We start from the raw sequence: 18,724 nt of genomic DNA, 5'->3' as shown, positions 1-18,724 counted from the left end.
AGTCCCTGGAGGAGCCTGTATTGCTTTGGGTTGCTGTGCTCTAATTTTTAAAAGCTTTGGCTCGCAGATAAAAAGCTTAGCCTTTAATCCCATCCCGCCAGAGCACTCCTACAGAGAGCAACTCAGAAACACCTCGCTCTTCAGCCTCTCCTCCCATCCACGCTCTTCCTCCCCTCTCCATCCTGCCTTTCTGGCTCTGCCATTCTTCCTGGCTGCTCCACCTACTCATCCAAATGGTTTTGAATGGGGGCTGGGGTGTCACCCGTGGTGGAGCACCCACTGCCCAGCCTCTGACCACCTTCCTTCACCTGCTGCCAAGGACCCGGCCTGTGCTGCAGGGAGGGGTGGTGATGCTCTCTGGTCCTCACCAGCTCTCCTCTCTCTCTCCATCCCTGTCCCTGACCTGCTGCAGGTGTCTTCAACAACTGCTCGCACTCAGCCAGCGACAAGGGCTGGGCGCTGGGTATCCGTGCCCTGCAGCTCAGTGGCAAGAAGGACGCCCGCTTCTTCTTCTCCCTCCGCACGGACAGGGCAGCCAGTGCCACTGAGGTGACCTCCCACCACCGCTACCGCCCCGAGGCATGGACACACCTGGCTGCCAGCTACGACGGGCGGTGGATGGCCCTCTACGTGGATGGCGTGCGGGTTGGCCGCTCTGGCGGGCAGGAGGGACCCCTGCACAGCGCCTTCATGTCCTCCTGTCACACGCTGCTGCTGGGGGGGGACGCCTGGGGCACCACCCACACTTTCCGGGGACACCTGGCTGGGCTGGCCCTGTGGCGTGGTGCCCTGTCGCAATCCCAACTCCAGCGTTCCTTTCTGGAGGAGGTGACTGGGGAGACAGCAGCAGGGCTGGCTCTGGCCGCTGGCTTTGCCACCCCGGAGGAACGCTGGATGCCTTTTCGGGAGGGTGCCTTCCCCCAGCAGTGGGTGCTGCCGTCCCCACCACCCCCCATCCTGCGGCCACTGGGCCCCCCGGCCTGCGGGCAGACTGCCTGCGACAACGTGGAGCTGGTGTCCCACTACAACCAGCACTGGCCGCTGCGCAGCTGGAAGGTGCTGCGGTACCGCGTGGTCAACCTGGCCGAGGATGATGGCGGCCGGCCCACGGTCAGCTGGGAGCAGATTTGGCGGCAACACCGGGCTCTGAGCGAGGCCTTCCGGCCCTACAACATCTCCTGGCAGCTCAGCCTGCTGGAGGTACACAACTCCTCCCTGCGCCGCCGCGCCGTCCTCCTGGGCTGCGAGCCCAGCAAGGTGGGCAACGAGCGCTGCGACCCCGAGTGCGAGCATCCCCTCACCGGCTACGATGGCGGGGACTGCCGAAGGCCCGGCCGCTGCTTCTCCTGGAAGCGCCGCGACGGCGTCTGCCACATGGAGTGCAACAACATGCTGGACGACTTCGATGACGGCGACTGCTGCGACCCGCGGGCCACCGACGTGGCCAGGACCTGCTTCGACCCCGACTCGCCCCACCGGTAGGCGTGGGGCTCGAGGGGGGTGGTGTGTCAAGGGTGGGATGCACCCCGACCCCAGCACCTGCTCTGCACCCGGGTATTGCTTCCGACCAGTGGCTTTCCAGTGTGGGAAGGCAGAGGGGCATTTTCCCATGGGGTGGGTGTGTTTGCCATCAAAAGAAGTGAATCCTATGGTGTGACATGGCACCCCTCTGTGAAATCTGCCAGTGAGTATTTTTTCCCCCACAGGGACACTCCTCCCCCCTGCCCCCTCAGGGGGATTCCCAGTTCAGAGCTGCCAGCCTCTGGGTACAGCCTCTGGGGTGGGCAGAGCAGCCCATGCACAGGATTTTCCTTACCCTCATCCCCTGCCTGGCGTGTAGTTGAGGAATTGCTGCCCATTCCCACCTTCCTTGGATGTGTCTAAAGTCTGATTTCTTAATTTGTGTTCAAAATGCCTTCTCTTGATTGCTGGACTGGGGAGAAGGAGGCAACCCAGCAGTGCTAGGTGTGAGGTGCAGGATTTGGAAAGCTGTGGGTGGGTATGCATAAGCCTTCCTGAATCCTGCCCCAGGGAGTGATGCCCACAAGGAGATTCCCTTGGCTGGAGGAGGACGTGTGCCTTTATTGTGTGCTGCAAAATACCTTGAAAATCCACATGGACTGAAACCCATGGAGCATCAATATGCTGTGTTAGGGAATCCTTGTTGTCCCCAGGGGTCTTTGGAGTCAGCAGCAAGATGGGGGGATGGAGAGGAAGAAGCCCATTCACAAAATGGGGGACCCTGGGTTGTTGGGAAGTGTCCTTGGTGCAGTGGGTGGCTTGCACCCACCTGCTGTCCTTGCTGGAGCCTCTGAAGTGCAGACAGCCCTGTTGATGGCTTCCAGCCCTTGGGCCTCTGCTAAATGTACTTTCTGTAGGGAGGTGGGGAAGGGGGAAAAAAGTTATGGCTTTTCCTTTTTTTTTTCCTTTGTTTTATTTAAAGCCGTTTCTGTCTCAGTGTCAGAGAAAATTCATTCTCTGCTGTTGGGCTCCCAGTGACAGGCAGAGGTGCCCACTGGTGCAGGAGCAGTACAGCACAGATGGCAGCATTTGTCAAGAAAAGTTGCAAGGGAGGGTTTTAGAGACACATCTACCCTTTGATCTTCTTTCTCCTTCACTTTTCTTTCCCAGATAGGCTGTAGCCATAAATCCCTTTTTCCCAAGTCTGCTTCTTCTCTCTGCTCCTTCCCAAGCAGGATGGAGGGAGGAGGGAAGGAGGGGTCTCTGTTTGGGCAGTGGTGATAGAGAGGAGCAGCACTTTCCCTCCTCCCTTCCCGAGTCCTTCTCACCCACCCTTAAGTTGGCTGAGAAAACCCAGGAGGAGGACAGGGAACATTTCTTCCAGTGTATCCCAGTGACACAGAGAGATATCACACCGCGTCCCTGCCCAAGCAACCCTCCCCAGATGTTTTCCCACCTCTGGAAGTCTCTTTGGTGACAGCCACCATTGCCACCCTGTGACCTCCTGTCCTCTTGTTTCCCATGCTGTGAGCCAGCATGGAAGTGCTTTCCTGATCATGGAGCAGATGAAAACCTTCCACAACAACTCTCCACTTGTGGTGGCCGTCAGCACCCAGCACCACTTGGCCTTGGCTTTGGCAGGACAAAGGCTCTGTCCTTGCCTCTGTGTGCAGTTAGAAAAATGTTTTCATCCTCAGACAAGAAGGGCTCCACCTTAAATTGAAAAAGGCCAAATTTTTGCTGGTATGAATCAGGGCTTCCATTTGTCAGGATTTTCCCCTGAAAGTTGGGAAACAAAACAAGAGAGAACAAAAAAAAACCCCTTGCTTCTGTGGGAAAGGAATGGGAAAATGGGAACACTAGGGAAATAACAAATCTTTTGCAATTTTCTTTCCGCAGACCTCATTGGCCTGCGCAGAGAACAAGAATGATTGATTGTAGACTAAGCTCAGAAAAATGAAATCCAATGTGCCTGGCATTTGGGAAATGAGGGGGCATGGGTTGAATCCTGCTGCCACTGAGGTATTCTGAGCTGCTTTTGGCTGGCTTCTTCAGAGATCACAGGAAAAGGGAGTCATTGAATGGTTTGGGTGGGAAGGGCTTTTAAGTGCATCCAGTTCCACCCCTCCTGTGATGGTCAGGGACACCTTTCACCACACCAGATTGCTCAAAGCCCCGTCCAGTCTGGTGATGCTGGTGGACATCCACCCTCCCTGTTCTCATCCCTGCTGAGGATGGCTTCTGGGGAGGAATACTTGTTTGTGGGAAAACTGTTGGGAAATTAGTAGTGTGTGTTTGGGAAAAACCGAGGTGAACTTGTGCTTGCCAAAGAGCAAGGCCAGGTTTGTGGTGTTCCCCCAAAACTGGCAGGTGAACCCCAAGACACAGAAGCAGGGGACCTCATCCTGGTGGGTTTTGTTCAGGCAGAGCTGAGTGCTGCTGCGTGTGCTGTAAGGTATTGTACTTAAATGAGCAGGGCAGCTGGCAAACTTATAGAAGGGTTTTTAGGGTGGAAGCCAAAACAGAAGAAATAACGTGAAATAAAATTTAACAAACTGCGGAAAGGCAGCACAATAGGAGCCAGGTGCTTTGAAGCAAACAAGAGCTTTGGGTCTCTAACTGAAGGAGAGCACTCTGGCTGCTGCTCACCCAGACATCTCTGATTCCTCATACCTGTGCCAGAGCTCAGGAGGGAGCTGTGGCTTTGGGACAATCAGGAGAGAGGGAACCCCCACTGCACGTGATCTCTGCATCTCCTTGCAGATCCAGGTGGCAAGAACAATAATCTTAGGATCTTTTTTCATGGGTTAAATCATCTCTACTTCATTTCAAGGCTTTCTCAAAGAGTGGTTTGGATGTGAACATTTCTTACTACAGCCAAAAATAATTGAATTGAGAAAGTCAGAATGAGATGCTGGGTAATTTCTTACCAGCACTGTAGACAGATCCAATATATTTTGGTGAAGGGTCTCAACACTGTGTCTTGTCCTTCACAATTGTAAGCACTCAAGCAGAAGCTTTTTCCATCTTAGCACATTTCTGATTTAAAATTCCCTCTTGGGCTGCAGCTTAGAGAGAAGTAAATTAGAGGAAAAAGCTGAGGAACAGTGGTGGCTTCAGTGGTTCTTAGCTGGTGAACATCTCATTATAATTCCAGGGCTACAGCTGGTGTCAGCTCATACCCTCACCCAGGGGAGGGAAATGAGATTTGAAAAGAAGAATTTTTTAATTTTTTTTTTTACAAGTGTATGTAGTGACAGGACAAGGGGGAATGGGTTTAAGCTGAAGGAGCCAGGTTTGGATTAGGTATCAGGAGGAAATTTTTCCCTGTGAGGGTGGTGAGGCCCTGACACAGGCTGCCCAGAGAAGCTGTGGCTGCTCTGTCCCTGGCAGTGCTCAAGGCCAGGTTGGAAAGTGTCCCTGTCTTTGGAAGGGCAGGAATGAGTTGATCCTTAAGGTCTTCTCCAATCCACACCGTGCCAGGGTTCTGTGACATCTCTGGTGGGACTGGAGCCCACTGTGGCTGAGGCAGAAGCTGGGATAAGGGCTGATGCTGACATGAATCAGTGGGCACTGAAACACACTGCTGAGTCCCTCCTGCTCTGCTCTGGTAGCACATGGAACCGGACAGGTCCTGCTGTGCTGAGACAGCTGGGCCACCACCCACGGGGGAAACCCACCAGTGGGACTGTGCACTTGTGGCTGGAGGGAGGCTTAAGCAACAACTCAGGTGGAGAGCTGTGTGTAGACGTCGCTCCAACAGGAGACACGGGAAGCAAGTCACAGATTTCCCATTCACCCTTGGTCCAACTTATGAGGAACAAAGGGACAGGAAACATCAGGAGAGTTACTGATTATCATCCTTCACCCAGCTTTATCCTCACTTCAAGCGTTTTCCAGGAGTTCCTGGCAGTCCAATGTCGGGGTCTAGAGTAAAATTTGCCTTAATTTTCTGCAGGCTCCCATCCTCTTGCTGAGCTTGAGTGCTGCTGTAATTGGTGCTCTTGGAAGGAAAGCAGCAACAGCTCATTAGCAGCAATTAACACTCAGCGAGGGTCCCCCTCGGGCACTTAGTCAATGAGAATCTGGTGTGTGACACAGTTAATGTGAAAAGAAAAACCGGAGGGGAGTCTGGAGAGCAAAGTGGGTGAGGGCAGAGCTCCTGGGCCTTTCATCTTGCTGCCCGAAGTAATGGCAGAAATAACCTAAGTGACAAAAGGAGGTGAAAAATGACGAGGTGTCTCCAGGCTTGGTGGCCTCTGCTGGGATGGCCAAAGCTGTGATATTAAAATGTACCTGATTAACTGGACACTTGATGGGCTTGAACACAAGCTCAGCTGGCCTCCCTCCTAAGGGACTGGTGCTTAATTGGGTTAAGTTTGCTTGGGAGTCTCCTACAGTTTAAGCCTTGCCTTCAAAAGATGATCCAGACTAACCTCCCTAAAGTCTCTGGTGGACAGCCACGAGAAAGAAGGAATCACTGCGAGGTACCCCCAGGCACCTGAGCCTTGTCAGGAGATGTTCAGGTGAGTGTTGTTGGACCCGAGAGCATAAAGGGTGTCAAATTGAGAGCAGGTGAGGCAATGAGGTATCCTGGGCCAGAGCTGACCTGCCTAGGCCTTAATCCCAACCAGATGGTAAAACAGCATTCCAATTAGCTCTCCCTTCCCCTTCTTCTTCCCCTGCTACAGGAAACCTTCGTAGGTCTTTCTTACTGTGAAAGAGAGCAGAAACATGCAAAGTTATTGCAAAATCTTTGCATACAACCTCAGGCCACTGAAGCTGTTGCAGAGAACAGATTCAACAGTGTGGCAGTACCTGTCGTTGGTTTTTCTGGGTCTGGATTGAAGGCACTTGAGACAGTCATACATGTTTGGACTCAAGTGTTTATTATTTCTTATCAGTAAAATAGTCTCATTACTATGAGTTCAGCAGTTTTTCATTAGAAGACACAAAATGGCTAACAATTTCTTGTTATAAGGTCTTTTAAGACTAAACTATCCAATTAAGAACTGACACCTAGATTATTTCCCCTTTTAACCCAATAACTGATCCCAAAGAGCTGCAATGTGACTTTTCTGCCCAATTACAAAATGCCACCCAAACCCCTGAAGAAGAAGGAAGAAGAAGAAGAAGAAACCCAGGACAGCACCCTGTGCCCTCCATCTTGCTTCCATCCACAACATACTAAAAATCCCAACACCTAAATTTCCCACCAGGTAATACACCTCCCCTACTCTCTATAATCTGTTTCACACTTTTGTGGATTCTAGTCTATCTTGAAGTCTAGGAAACTTTCTCCATGAATGAGGGTCAAAGTCAGGGCTCCCCTGGGGGTCAGGGCACCCCGGAGCAGACAGAGAAATACTCCTGGTGCCCTGGGTTTCCACACAACTGGAGATGGTGTCTGCTGCTTGTGGTGGTTGATTGTTTGAAGGGTGCATGGGAGAGGGTGTTTTCAGTGGTTTTCACTGCCTGTGGAGTATGTTGGTGCCATGAGGAATGCATGGCAAGGGGGCTCTCTGCTCAGAACCTGAGCTCTGGCTGCTTTTGAGCTCCCTCTGGCACCTCTTGGAGTCCTACTGGCATGTGTCTGAATAGTGTCCTGGTGCATCCAAAGAGCCTCAAGTGCTGGTTTGGGGCTTTAAAGTGGCAAGGAGCGGAGTGCTTTGGAAGCACCAAAAGTGGCAGTGATGGGTTCACTGGCTTCTGAGCTGGCTGCTTCCAGTCTCTAGTATACTTGCTGGGACTGTGAGGGTGCAGTGGTAAACAGGACCTTTTGCTGCAGCCTCATGGTTTGTTGGTGGATGCTTTAGAGCTTTGTGACTGCTTGGATTTGAGCTATTTGGAAAACTTCTCCTTTCCTTGTAGGAAAGTCCCTTCTCTCCGAGCTTTCCCATGGATTAACAGTTTTAAAACCAAGCAAAAATAGGAGGGAATGTTTTTGGTGGAGCCCATTATATCAAGTGGGCAGGATGTCTCCCAGGTTTCTTGCTTGTGATGGGATTTGGGGGCTGGAGCCATGTGAAGGTGCCTCAGCCTACCCAGAGTCCTGGCTTAGGGGTGAAGACCTTCTTGGGGCTTTTGACCTTCTCAAAATGCTGGCTAGTATGGAGATAGATATTCTCTGACTGGAGAGTATTTGGCATGTTCCCACTGCTTAGCTGCAGGAGCCCAGCAGTGGGATTTTGTTGCCAAGAGAGAGGACTGGGGATGGTGAGAGACTGCATTGCTGTGGCAGAGGAGGGGGTGGTGGGGGCTCCAGCATGGAGACACCAGGGTCTGACTCAGCCCATCCAACAGCTGGAGGGCAGTGGGACTGTGCAAATTACTTCTTTCCAGAGGGAAATAACTAAGTACTGAGGTGCTGCTATCCAAGGGCCTGTGCAGGCTCTCAGGAGCACTTTCCAGAGTCAGAGTGCTCCTTTCTGGTGGGGCCACAGCTCTGTGGTGTTACCCTGCAGGGCTGGAAGAGCAGCACGAGTGTGTAGAGGTGTTTGGCTACAAGGGGAGGTTCCCAGTCCCGTCTTGCTGATGTGCACAAATCTTCCCTGCTTTTTTTCTGGGTGATAAACTAGAAAATAAAATCACAGTAATGCTCTTCTTTTCTTGCCAAGGTAGAAAGCTCAGGGGTTAATTTCCAACGAGCCTCTGTGTGAGGATGAGTCTCACTCACTCCCTTCAGAATTCCTGTGAGTGTGGAGCTGCCAGGCAGCGAGTTCCTGGAGGAACCTGCTCGGCTCCCCCAGGGGTGACCACATCTCTGTGGGAGAGGGAGAACATGATCTGCGTGTGAGCGAGGGCACAGGACCCCTGCCCAGTGGCTGTAGGCAGCCCGGGTGCTTTTGGGGAAAACAGCTGTCCCAGATGTGAGCTATTGTTCTCAAAACACCACCGACTCGGGGGCTCACTCGAGGGGGGCCGATTGTGTTGGGATGGCAATTGTGAAGGAACAGCGTGTGTCCCATGGCTGGGAGGGGTCACTCTTTGTTAGGCCTCCCCAGGGCTCCTCCTCATCCTGCTGTCCCCTTGCCTGTGGGTGGGGGACACCAGCGAGGCCCTGGCCAGGCCAGTGAGAGCCCAGGAGCCGAGGTGGCAGGAGCTTGGCAGCCACGGGGAGGGACACCCGTGGGCTGGCGCTGACAGGGTCTCTGGGATGATTTAATCTGCCTTGGCTTGGCAGCCCCAGCCACGGCCAGGGGAGTCTTTAAGTGAACACACTGCTTTTAGTTTTCCTTGGCCCAGCCAGCACTGTTATTTAGGAAATCAAATTGCCCCTTTCCAGAGGGGTGAGAGGGAATGAGTCCAGAACCACCCAAACCAACTGAGATGGTGTGGAGCAGAGGACTTGCTTTGGAGGCTTTAAGAAGGATGAGGATGCTGAATGCTTGTGACTGTTGCGTGTGTCCCATGGGCTGTGCTGGGGATGAAAGGCAGCCTTGGTTTTATTTTTTTTTTGTTAATGTATGATTGTTGCACTACAGAATTTCCCCAATAAATTATCTCATGTCCTTTTTATATCTGCGAGGAAGGCATTTTTAGAATACTGGCTTGTGCACTTTGTGCTCTGGCTGGGACATCCAGTTGCCTGGGTCTAAAAAAAAGTTGGAGGCTTGGGACTTGGTTTTACCCTAAAAAATAAAAAATATGCATATAAAAATCAAGTTGGAGATGTTTGGCTTGAACAGATTTCTTTTCCTCTGTCTCAGTCCCTTTCCCTACCAATATCATGGTTATAAGTTTTTACCATTCAGTGAGAAGTTTAGGGTGAATGAAGCAGTTTTGGATCTTTTGGGAAGACTAGACATTGCACGAGGAGGGGCTTATTGACCACAGGGCTGTGTGGTTTCTCCTGAGCAGTCAGCTTAATGCCCTGGGAGCATCATCCTTGCTCAGCAAATTGATCCACTGTTGTCAGGCCTGTTAAAGCATCCTTATCCTGCCAGTGCCCAGGAATCTGAACAGAAGTGACAGGCCAGGGACTGGAAGGGTGGAACCCTGGTCTTCTGCCCCTTTATGGCCTATGCTGCCCTGCTGGTGGATAGGGATGCCCACTGCAGCTGGCTGCAGGCTTGTCTGGCACCAGCAGAAATCCTTCCCTAACCTTGCGGTGTTTGTGGTGCCTTTTTTGCTGCCCTGTTTGTCAGGGAGGCTGGATGAAGAAGAGAGACTGATTTTCTTTTTTTCCCCCGTCCTTGTCATTTGGCTGTTTCTGGAGATGGCCTCAAGCTCAGAGTTCTGCCTTTTGCATCCATGTAGAAAGCAGTTTGTGGTCTGGCCCCTCTTTGCCAGCCATGCCTTCTGTCAGGAGGTGACCAAGCTGCCTCCTGTCCCACCTCATACCATGTTTCTCTCATCTTTCTCTTCAGCCTTGACTGATTCCAGCACGGATCTCCAGGCACTCCCTCTGCTGAGGCCTGGTGCTGAAGGTGATGTGCACCACTCCCAGCTCTTTGGCTTTAGGCAGCGTGTGGCAGATCCTCAGTGTGGGGTCACCTTTACCATCTCACCCAGTCCACTGCTCTCCCTCTTTCCCTGTGGCTGAGCTCTGTCCCATGGAGCAGGGTGCTGTGAGAGAGGAGGAGACATTTGGGAAGAGCTGGACCCTTGCTTTCCCTTGAACAGCAGTGGGATGTGGGTGCCTCACTTCTCTGAGCTCCTGTGAGAATCCTGCAGAGCAGAGGTCACATCTTTCAAGATGCTTGCAAATACCTGCCTGTCCTGTGGGCAAAGGCAATCATCAGCCAGGGAAACTGAGGCACAGAACTCTTGGACATCTTCCCCCCAGCCATGCAGCAATGAGGGGCTGCTGTTAGTGCTGACATCTGGCCCTTCTGCCTCCCAGTTCCTGGGCAGGGAGGAGAGGCATTTAATTAAAGGAGATGAAGCTGCTCTGTCCTGGCTAAACTCAAGGAGAAAAGTTGCAGTGTTCCCCTCTGTCTGGAGGGCTTTAATGAGCCTGCTGGCACTGAGACACTGCTCAGTCATGGAAGTCATGCAGTGGTGGGGCAGGAGAACTGCACCCACTGGGGTTATCCCCTCTCCCTTACCTCAGCAGATTGTGAATTGCACTATAAAAATTGATAGTGAAATTTGGATTCCTGGTGACCCTGACCTGTGTTCAAATAGCATAAGGCCTCCCTAAGCCTGGAACGTTACTTTGTTTTTTTGTTTTAGGCAAAAAGTAAAATAACTGATGTACAGATCTGTTCTTGTAGCTTAGGTGGGACAAGGCTAATCTGTGCAACCTTAGGCAAAAAAGACCTGTAAAACTTTGTCCTGGCCTGGGATGTTTTTTCTTATTTTTCTTTGAAACAAACAATCCAGACATAAAGGGAACCATCCCTGACTTTGTTTAGCTTGGAACCAGCTCTAGAATAACTTGCCACCGTTGAGTTCTGCCTCCCAAAACCACACAGGGCTGCAAACATATTTCTCCATTTCCCCTGCTGCTTCTTGCTTGCCCTCTCTCCTACACACTGTGTGACTCCAGCCAGCATTGGCCTTGCCAAAGGAAGGTGAGTGCTTACCCTGTGCTGTGGATAGCAAGTCTCTCCCAAGTTGTTGGTGGGTGCTGGAGCTGGGGCGCTGCCTGTGCTGGGCTTTGGAGGGCAAGGCTGGACTCCCCTCCTTCCCTTAGCTGCTGCTTACTGCCTTTCTCCCTTTCTCTCTTTTTCATCCCCTCCATGGTTTCAAACTGGATCTTTAACTCATTCTTCTGAATTTTTTTTACTAACTCCCTGCAACTACAGCTCTTTCTGTGTTGTCAAGGATGATGTCTTAGAGAAGCTGTGGCTGCCTCATCCCTGGAAGTGCTTAAGGCCTGGCTGGACAGGGCTTGGAGCAACCTGGTCTAATGGAAAGTGTCCCTGCCAATGGCAGAGGGGTGGAATGAGATGGTCCTTCAGGTCATTTCCAGCCTAAACCAACCCATGATACTTGAACATGGAAGTGGGAGATGCATTACTGGGGTGGAAGCAGGTGGGGAGCTGCAGTGTTTGTCTCCTTTGCTTATTCCACTTATGAGGACAAGAGGCAACACTCTGTGGCTCTGAATTCTCTAATTGCTGCTTCACTGTGTTTTTGAAGGGGAGGGTTAGAGGCATCAGGGAGATGTCCCTTTGAAATTTGGGAATTTTCAGGTCCTTGGGGTTTTTTTGTGCTTTATTCTAAGGGATCTTGCCGTGACCCTCACCAGCCCTGCTGTACTGCATACTTGTCCTTGCATCTCCTCTTTGTAGTGGCTGAACCCACTGTTTGGTTTCAAAGAGGTAAAAATCTTGGGCCTCTGTGTTCCTGCAGCCTCACAAAAAAGGCAGCCAGGAAGGAGCTGCTCCAGTGTTGGGAAAAATGAGGAATAACTGCAGCCTTGTGCTTGGTAGACCTTGGAGGGCTTTTGGGGGTGATAATCCTTAATATATGCCCAATAAAGTTGGAGCAGGGGGGCTTCAGTCAGTGCTCACAGGCTCTGTGGAATAAATATCAGGGTTTAGTCTGTCCATTGCTTCTTAGCAATTAGTGCATTCCTTTGGAGCTCGCTCCTGTTGATGTCTTTGATATGTGTCAACCCCAGACAAACCAAGATTCCTGCCTGGGAATTCCCCTGAAGGATTGTCAGCTGGGAGCCTGTAGGTTGAGTTTAAACCTAAGGGTCTGAGGCACACATGTCTTTTCAGCTCCCAAGGAGTTGTCCAGTGAGCAATGGGTGCATCATCCGTGGGAGATGGTCCGTGCATGCTCCGCTCCCACCATGGAAGCATCTGGGAGCCCGGCTGTTCTGAAGGCTCTGCATCATTGCCTGGTCTAATGAAAGACATCCCTAGACCCTCCTGGGGCTCAGATGGGCCGCGTGCTTTAGGATGATCTCAGCCGTGAGGAAATGGTGAGCCTCTCCAAGGAAGAGATGGCCATGATTCACTCGGATAGAAATAGAAAAGCCAAGCACGCAAATGGAGACTCCCTATTGACCAGGTTCCTGCAATTTAAATGGGTTTTTACTACCTATTCCAGTATTCATTTGAAAATCACATGCATTTACTCATACACACTACAATCAGATTGTTTTTAAGCCATTAAGGCCCATTGGGTCAATAACCAGCATTTTCAAAAATCTATTAAATTCCCATTTCCGTGGAAATAGAGCTTTTACAATTGATCATGGCTACTGACTCCCATTAAAATAAACCCTAAATGCTATCAACTCCCCCAAGATGTGGAGCACTAAAAGACAGTTTGCCAGGCCAAATTTATCCCAGGGGAAAGTTGATGGCCCATTATGCTTAAGCAACATGAGAATTGTCATATAAGTCAGGAAGTTTATGGGACTTGCCTGGATTTGTCTTCCCTGAGGGGTGAAAAGGAAGGTTCATGGGTTGAATCACTAGTGCTAACACAAGCTCAAAACCAGACTCCTGCAGGAGCTTTTTGGGAACATTTAGCCTATTTTGAATTAAATTTCAAGTGTGTGTAGAGTTTGGTTGTTTTGCAGAAACAAATGATGCTTTAGGGCTGAAGTGCTGTAAGAAATGCTAAATTTGTGGACAAATTCTTAGTGGCACAGGGTTTCCAGTGTTGCCTAGGTCTGCCCAGCAGAGGTGCTCCAGCCCTCTGATCACCTCTGTGGCCTCCTCTGGGCTCACCCTGACATTTTCCTTCCCCTGGTAGCCCCAAATGCTGCAGCTTGTGACCCCCAGCTCTGGACACTGCAGGTGGGGTCTCACAAGAGCAGAGTAGAGGGGAATGGGCTGTGGTTTCCAGGACAAGCACCAAGGCTGGGGGAAGAGCAGTGCAGAAGGAAGGGGTCCTACATCTTGGCTTGGCAGAGAAGCACGGGGAGCTTTGTGATCCAGCTGTCCTTTCAGATTAGAGCTTTGCTGCCTGCCATCTCTGGCAGACAGCAGCAGCTCCCAGACCACAGGCTCGCTGCTGGCGTCAGCCCAAAGCTGCCGTGCCCCTTGGAGGAGAGGTCAGGCAGTCCCTGCAGAGCCAGAGGCCAGGCTTCCCTTGTTTGTCTCCCTTCATGCCTCCTTCAATCAGCTTCACTGCAGCCCTCTGCTCCCTCCCACAGCCCTGGATTTCTCTGCTGTGTGTGCCTGATCCAGCACTCCTCTTCTTCCTGCTGTCATCTCCTCAAGCCCTATCTTGTTGGGGATGATGTCTGTGCTATGGGGCCATGTCTTGATGCTTCCCTGAGGCCACTCATGGAAAAGACACCCCTTCCCTTCCAACAATGAGGTGATGTTGGATGGTATTTGTGATGGGAGTGGAGGAGGCAATGGAATGAATTGGTCCCTCCTAAGAGAGTTTAATTTGAGGCAGGTGGAGAGGAGCATGGGGGTTCCTGTTCCTGGATGGAGCATAGACAGCTGTCCCCAGAACAAGAGCAAGTGTTGTGGGGCTTTCTCTTATGATGGGTTCTGTGTCAGGCAGCAGGACCACTTGACCACTTGGGGTTACTGGTGGTTGGCCTTGGTGCTTTTTGCAGTGCAGGACAGACTCCTCCAAAAGCTCAGGAAAGAATGACTACAGGTCTGTCAAATAGCCACAACCATCAATGATTTTTTTTTTTTTTTTGCAAACTGAAAAGTGACTTGAACAAAATGCTGGTGTCTGAGTCCCAATGAGTATGTCTTTAAAACCTTATTGTCAGTGATGGAGAGAGATGGGGAGACTGACTTGGTGATCAGATTTTATTGTGGGATACAAATGCTTATACACTATTTCAGGGAGACTAGTAATGTGTACTACAATGATTAGGTTAAAATCACATGCACAAACTTATGCATATAACAACATCTCTTGCTTGCAGAGTTTAATGGGATTTTCTTTTTCCTGTAAACCCGTTTGATTTAATCTTCTTGCAATCTAGGTCTAATTTTCAAAGTTCCGTTTGCTTTTGCCAAGGCATCCTGTTATGTTAACCAGGTCCAAAGTCCGTAATCTGTCTTGTGTCCCCCAACATTCCAACACCTTATTCCTCCAAAGGTATGCTAGGGCTGCTGGTAGCTCAGCAATCTGGGAAGCCTGCACAGACACATGGAGATGTGCTGGGATTCCCAGCACAGCCATCCCCAGAGGCCCTTGGACAGGCTGTGGTGCCCATTATGTGCATGGCAGCAAGAGCTGAGTGAGGCAGTGAGCCAGCCCTGCCCTCAGGGTACAAATATCACAAGTCCAGTGTTTTTCTGTGATCCGAGCATTTGATGCACATGTGCATGCTGTTGGCACTGGTGTCCCGAGGGTGCCCACTATGGTGTGAGAGCACGGCTGGGGGTTGACCTCTCCTGAGGCTTATTCTCATGTATTCAGCACAAGTGGGGGACCATCCTCAGTTCAGACCCTAAAACATGAGTACCAACATGAAACCAGCCTTAAAATTGATCTCTGCCCTCTTGCCCTGCATGTAAGCTGTCAACAGAACTATAACAAGATCCAGAGAGGAAAGCAGCATGTGGCAGAAAAGCAAACAGTCTCTGGGCAGGCTGATAGGGAGGAATTAACACAGCTTTCCTCTAAAGCCAGGTGTCCTCTTGTGATGCCAGAGGCAAAGACAGCTCCTTGATGCCTGACTGTGGCTTTGCTGTATGTTGAGGAGAACTTTGAATATGTGGAAGTCAGCTGTGATGATTGTGGAAGTCTTGTCAAATGCCCAAGACAAGATCAGAGGGGCTGTCTCCAAGGAACATATTACAGTAGGGATCTGCTATTGACCTCCAAACCAAGATGATAAGGCCAGCAAAGCAATATTTGAATAATTTAAGCTCTGAGTCATCAGAACTTTGTTCTTCTGGGTGACTTTAATTACGCAGATATCTGTTGGAAGAATGATACAGCAGCTCACAGATCATCCATAAGTTTCGTGGAATGTGTGGAGGACTGCTCCTCACGCAAGCGTTGGAGGCACCAGCCAGGAATGAGGCACTGCTGGACTTGCTGCTCACAAACCAATCATACCTGGCTTGTAATAGCTTGGCTAGTGGTATTCTTGCCTGCAGTGATCACAATATTGTGGGTTTTGGATTCTGCTGCAGTGCTGGTGGTTAGTGATAAGACAAAGGTTTTAGATTTTTGAAGAGTAAATTTCAGCTGGCTCAAAGCTCAGTTGGGAGGGATTCACTTCCATGCAGGCTAAAGGAGTGAGTGCCTGGAGCTTTCAAGAACAGTCTCCTGGAACCACAAACACAGTTCATCCCCTTTAAAGGCAAGAGAACCAGGTTGGAACAGGACTTTAGAGAGAGGACAACCTGATCAGCTTGTGTCATTGTGATTGTTGTTCACCCTCTCAGACATCTCTGTACGTACCGTGTAAGCTGTTCTCCAGTCATGTGTCCTGTGGTCAGTCCTTCTGGATCCAAGGTGTCATTTCTCCTGCAAATGTGTTACATCCACTGAGTTTTATCTATGAATGTTTGTATTTCTGCACTCTTTCCTTTTGCTTTTTGCCCCCTGCTCTATATTCCTACATCCCACACTTTGGACTTGCCACCTCTCCAGTGGTCTCTCATCCCACTGACACTTCAGCTCCTCGGCAGATCTGCTTCTTCCTTCTTTTGCCCTTATTTCTAAAAGGATCTTTAACTCTTTGTTTTCACTGGAGTCAGCTTAATTTCAGGGAATTCCATTTCCCTGACAGCTCTGATGCAGCAGTGTCTACTGGTCAGTCCTGGATTTCAATTCTTCATTCAAGACCTGTGTTCATCCCTCCATTTAAGTTGATCTGAATCCACTCATTACAAGTTAAGGCCAAGTTTTCTTTCTCTCATCTGCTCTTTCATAATTTGTGTGCTGCTTACCAAAACCAGGTCTAAAATAGCATTGCCTTTGGCTGATTCAGTGATGATTTAGTGAACAACTTTTTAGCCAACACTTCCAGGAATATCTGGGCTATGCCATTGTTAGCAGCACTTATTTTTCAGCCTATCTCAGCAAAATGCCCTGCAGGCCTTCTGGTCGAGCACTAACGTTAATGCATTTCTTTCCCAAATCTGACCTCAAGAAGTTGCCTACTACCCTCTGACGTAACAGAGCTGTGTGCTAGCAATCTGCAGCCTTCTAGCTCCCTTCCCCCTGTAAATCTGTTGTGGAAAGGTCACAGCCTTGAACCACAACGTGTCTTTTTGATCCCATCTGCAGCTTTTGCCAGTGCAGCTCTCTGACCCTTCAGCATGTGCTACTGCTTCAGTCCCATGCTCACACATGGAGATTGAGAGTTATCTCTGAGTCCAACAGGAATGGCTCATACATAAGGGAACCTCCTGATCCTAAAGGATCCTGTTTTGCCCTCTTACCCTCTTTGGCATCTTGATACTCAGCCACCCATGCAAAAGTTAAACTGTCCTGCCAGTGATGGCTGCTCTTGTACTCGTGCTGTCGGTGCCTCAGAGGTGGATTTTTCCAGGCATGTCCAAGAACTGTGTGATATCCTCATCCCTTGTGGACTCAAATGCTCTTTGGCTGGAGTCCAGCACCCAGTGAAGTTGATGAAAGGCTCCTGAGCGCTACAGAGGGTATTATTCCAGCAGTGTTGTGCTTCCCGTGATCCCAGGGGAATGTCTGGCTCTTTCTCAGCCTTCCCTTCCCATCTTGCATGTGTTTTGTATCTGGCTGTGTTACCAAAGCCTGTCCAGATGAGAGTCATTTGGATGTTACTGCCTTGTCAAGTTGTCATGATGCTGGCAGAGAATGTTTGTGGCGTACCAGCAGCGTGCTGGACTGGAGTCAGAGCTCCCAGACGTGGTCATGGGGATGCAAATAGTCTTAGTAAGTACAGAAGGACTTAAAAACACAGCATCCCCCCAGCTGCATTAATGCCAGAACTTTTGGGGCAGGTAAACCCAGAGTGTGAGGCAGCTACAGTTGTAATAATGACCATCAGCCTCGTCTGGAAGCAGAGCAAGCAACTCATCTGGGCTGATCCTCTGTGCCAGGGTCACACTGTGTTTATGCTGGGTGGTGGGCTTTGTCTGCCTGTCCTGCAGGGAGGAAGGGAGGCAAGGCTGAGGTGGGATGAGAACAGGGATGAGGGTTCCCAAATTCTAGCAAGGAAGATTCATTTATGCAAGCAGAGAGCCCAGGTGTGGAGGCCCACCTCTTTAGACCCCCTGCTGAAGATTCACCATGAAGAGGAGTCCTTTGGTGGGCCAAAATGGAAGATATCCACTTTGGTTCACTCTCTGGAGGAGATCTCCCTTCACAGATGAATTTAGAGAGTCTGCTCTCCCAAAATGTTCACACCATTTGGATCAGCACCTGTCTTCATGGACTGAGCTGTGACTCAGAGACAAGGGTGCTGTGTTTGTCATTAACCCTTTGCAGCCTTGGAGAAATGTGTTACCCACACAATAATAATATTATTGGCAGATTGGTGCTCATTTCTGGGAAGTCTGAGGGATTCCTCATTTGTCAAGCAGAGGTTTGGGGGGAAAGGGAGCCTCTCTGCTTGCAGGAAGTAGGAAGAGGAATTTCCTTGCAGTGGTTGAAAGACATGAAAGCAGAGCCAGGAATCCCCTGTGACTTCTTTAGGCTGTATGGTTAGCTGGAGCTGGCTGGGTCTCAAGTATTTTCTAGTTGTCCACGGAGGGCACTTGGACAGCTTCCACCCAACCCCACTCCCACATCCCCTCTGAAAGGTCTACAGGGAAAAGACTCCTATTTTTGAGTTGCAGTGGAATTCCTGTGGCATTACATGCTGCACCCTTTGTGGTACCCAGAGAATTCAGTTTGATTTATGGTACTGCAGGGGGTATGTGCTGGTCTTGCTTTACATTTGGAGGTGCCATCTTTTGTGTCTTGCTCATCATGGCCACTGTGGCCCCAAGGCTTCCTGTTATGGTGTAGCTGTCACTAAAAAGTGCCACTCTTGCCCCTCTTCTCCCACGTCAGGCTTGTTTTACAGCTTGACTGTGTTTTCTGCTGCCCCATGGATTAGCAGATCCTCTCCTCTCTTCCACTTGCCCACCAGCAATGGTCCTGTTGTTGCTTCCAGAGACTTGTGCTGGAAAAGCTCCAACAGCTCTGTCTCTCCTGGGTATATCAAGTCTTCTTTGACCAAGAGCCTGACTTACAGCCGTGATTAGGAAGGTGTTGTCTCTTCCATAGTCAGGACAAAAGTTCCCAGAAAAGCACAAGAAAGAATATGACTTCTCCAGGGAGGTCTGGGATCACGGGTGGAGTGTGATTTTTCAACTGTTCAGAGAGGGAGCTTTGGTTCTTTAGACTTTAATAAGGTAAGGTCTAGTGCAGTAAGAGTTTACCATGCAAATCT

At 50.3% G+C, this 18,724-nt stretch overlaps 1 protein-coding gene across 1 annotated transcript in view; it reads left to right on the top strand.

Moving 5' to 3' along the window:
• Positions 1-18,724, top strand: part of PAPPA2 (pappalysin 2) — an 87,294-nt gene that overhangs the window by 5,228 nt on the left and 63,342 nt on the right. Inside the window, exon 2 of the mRNA XM_064427716.1 lies at positions 413-1,478. Within this exon, the coding sequence (XP_064283786.1) occupies positions 413-1,478 (1,066 nt within the window). The remainder of the gene's footprint in view (positions 1-412; positions 1,479-18,724) is intronic.

The sequence above is a fragment of the Passer domesticus genome, chromosome 7 (assembly GCF_036417665.1).
Source record: "Passer domesticus isolate bPasDom1 chromosome 7, bPasDom1.hap1, whole genome shotgun sequence".
Lineage (NCBI taxonomy): Eukaryota > Metazoa > Chordata > Aves > Passeriformes > Passeridae > Passer > Passer domesticus.
This window is presented reverse-complemented; position numbering and strand designations above follow the sequence as displayed.